This window comes from Microtus ochrogaster, chromosome 1 (assembly GCF_000317375.1).
Source record: "Microtus ochrogaster isolate Prairie Vole_2 chromosome 1, MicOch1.0, whole genome shotgun sequence".
In the NCBI taxonomy this organism is placed as follows: Eukaryota; Metazoa; Chordata; class Mammalia; order Rodentia; family Cricetidae; genus Microtus; species Microtus ochrogaster.
This window is the reverse complement of record NC_022009.1, coordinates 118186065-118189296: the sequence shown is the minus strand read 5'-3', so window position 1 is coordinate 118189296 and position 3232 is coordinate 118186065. Positions and strand designations below refer to the sequence as shown.

At 34.3% G+C, this 3232-nt stretch overlaps 1 protein-coding gene across 1 annotated transcript in view; it reads left to right on the top strand.

Moving 5' to 3' along the window:
- Wdr49 (WD repeat domain 49) overlaps positions 1 to 661 on the top strand; it is a 100710-nt gene extending 100049 nt beyond the window's left edge. Inside the window, exon 18 of the mRNA XM_005344204.3 lies at positions 232 to 661. Within this exon, the coding sequence (XP_005344261.1) occupies positions 232 to 362 (131 nt within the window). The 3' untranslated portion in view covers positions 363 to 661. The remainder of the gene's footprint in view (positions 1 to 231) is intronic.
- The last annotated feature ends 2571 nt before the right edge of the window (positions 662 to 3232 follow it).

The following is a 3232-nucleotide window of genomic DNA, read 5'->3' as shown; positions in this document are numbered from 1 at the left end:
AGAGAGAGAGAGACAGAGAGAGACAGAGACAGAAAGACAGAGAGACAGAGAGACACAGAGAGAGCTTTAGCTAAAACTAAAACAGAAAGCAAATCGTAGAAAAAACTCCCTCCCTGGTACAAGACTATAAACATAGTTTTTCAGAAAATGAAACTTGAGGGATTTCTCCCTGCTATTTAACTGGGGCTCATACTAAATGTAATTTTCATGTCATTTTCCTCTTTTTTGTAGCTTTGAAAGCTGTATTTGATGAGAAAAACCTGTTCCCTAAAGAAATTCTTGATCATGAAAGACAAGACAAGCAATTATGGCAAGAAACAAGTGGTGAAGTGAAGATAAAAAGAAATAAGAAGCAATTATGATCAAACAGAAAAACAAACACACCTCTGTGGCATAAACCACTCCCAGAAAATGCCAAGAAATGTCCAGAATTCCCCTTCTCTGCTGCTTCACCTTTAAACTTCAAGAAACTAGGTCTTCAGACTGTGTTAGTTCTGTTTTCATTCAGAATTGTCCCCTCTTCTGTCTAATCTAAGAAGGAATATACGAAAGACTGGCTCAACATGGAGGAATGCCATTTGGTTTTATCTATTTCAGAAGAAAGTATTTTACTGCCGCGCCCCGCGCCCCCGTGTCTGTGCTCTGTGCGTTGGCACCCAGTTCGCAAGCGTCGGGCAAGGGGGCTGGAGGTTAAAATACACAAACACACAGAGACAGAGAGACAGTGACACAGGTCATCCTTGAATGCCCCAAGAATGCCCCCTTTATTGTGTTAAGGGGCAGATTATATAGAGATAGCCACGCCCCAGCCAAACCGACCAGAAACCACTCTCCTGCCTTCAGGAACTCCTGAAGGTCTCGTGCTCAGAACAGCTGTAGGCACTCAGATCAGGGGATTACAAGAAATTCAGGATCTTGGAGTCTCACTGCTCCCAACATTTTACCAATAGCTGTCCATGTAATTGCCACTGTAGACAGACATTTATAATGTCTTATTATTAAAGCTTCATTAACATATATAAAAATCTAGCAAATTAAAAAAAAAACTCGTTTAAAATTTATTTTAAGGTTCTCCCTTTTGGTAATTTGTTTTTCTTCAATTTTGATATTGATAGCAGCATGTTTTATTATTTTAAAATATACTTTTAAATATTCTTTTAATATATATGAATATTTTAAGAAGCTTCATCTTGACCTCAAATGATTCAAATGTACTATATGTGTATTCAAAACACATAAACATATCTGTGTTGCAAGCATGTACCTAGGTCTCTCATTGATTTGACATCTATCTATGTTTCTTTGTCTATTTATCTAGTTTTTAGATTAATCAAGGATATATGTAGTATGCAAGTATGGTATATGGTAACAATTGGAGAAACTGAACAAAAGGACATAGAGATCATAGGTCTTTGTACTATACAGGCAAATTTATGTAAATTTGAAAGTATTTCGATGCAAAAGTTTAAAACTTAAAATATTGCTTTGAGATAAAAATTATTTTAGCTGTTATAACAGAAACAAACTATCTCATGGAGATATTGCAGAGAATTTTTACACTGAATGGAATTCTTGATTGAGCAATCCATCATTTCAAACCATAACAGTGATTGATGAGTCAAAGGTTGATGATAGTACAGGGAACTTAAATCAGAGACACTATACAAGCAATTTAAAGGATTATTACGATGTGAAGGAAATGTAATTAGAATACCAAATCTTTGGTGACGACTGTTTTCTCCGTGTACACTCGTCTGTTACCCATGAGGACATGCACCTTTCTATTCATCTGAAGTCCAGCTACAGAAAGCAGAGGGAAAATGACTTGCTCACACATATACAGGAAAAACCCATCTTGCCTTCAGCTTTCTCAAGTGGACTCACAAATAGTACAATGGTTAATTAGGCTAAGATGGAATGAGATAGCACCTTTTCAGGTGTAATTTAGAAGTTCTTCTGATAGGCACTTTTTATTTCTAACTCCTGATATGATTAGTGTAACACAATCTGCTCCACATAGACAGACTTTCTTTCTTTCTTTTTTTTTTTTTTGAAGACTATTATGTCTGCAAAGCTTGCCACTTTGTATAACACTAATTCCATCCCTCATGAACTTCCTCTCCTATTCTGTAAAAATAATTAAAAGGAGCTGTCTCGAAGTACATTTGATATATTCAATAGATGCTTTAAAGCTCTGAAAGTCTCTTTTAATGTTACCACATCTAATAATTTGGCAAAACATATACAAGAAGAAAGATGAATGACATCCAGCTATTACGTTTTACTATTCTTTCCTACTTTACAGCATCTGATTGTGCTAAACAAGCAGCAGGGTCTTGCTTGTCAAATGCTAATAGCCTAGAACATTATAACCTATTTCTGGAATTAACATTTTGATGCAATTATTTAAAAATCATTTTTCTAAAGTGAAAGGAACTTGTCATATTAAATAAGATGTGCTTTGATTTTCAATAGTTGCTTGTAATATGTACATCTATACCAGACATAATGTAATCCTTTTCCTTTTAGACTATATTCCTCTTATCACTTAAAATACATCGTGTACACTGACAGAATAAAAGCTGCCTGAGATTAGTTTGAGCTCAAGTGGAAAAATTAACTTTGACTTTTTGTTTTTGATGGGTACATACTACAGCCAAATGCACTTTGTGGTTTTAAAGTTTACAATTAAGTATATTTTAGTTGTAAATAACTATAAAATAGTTTGAAAAGTGATGAGATTGTAGCACCAACTCAATGCTATTAATGATGCTAAATTTTATACAAAAGCATTTAAAGTTGCGTTATGAACATATTTCTTTTATTCTCTAGGGCAAAATAGAATTCTGAAAAGAAAAGTTTTGTGGATTTATTTAAATGTAGTGCAGTAATATTTTATGGACAATAATAGTTTATTGACTATTAAAACACCTTAAATGTGGAAACAAAAATTCATGGTTTTTGCTTTTTACTTCAGAAGAGACAGGACAATACATATTTTTATTTGAACTGCTCTGATTTAAGGTTACAATGAATGGTCAAAATAAGACAGAGTAGTTGTCTACCCCTTCTCACGGCAGAAAAGTAGTGTTTGTTTCTTGGATAAATCACATTACCATCCGAGGATGTGCAGACACAATAAGTTGGTAGCTAAGGTTGCAAGTGATTTATGATTTTTGGTACCATTACATGAGTGGAAGAACTCCGGCAGGTAGTCTTAGAAGTTCTAATC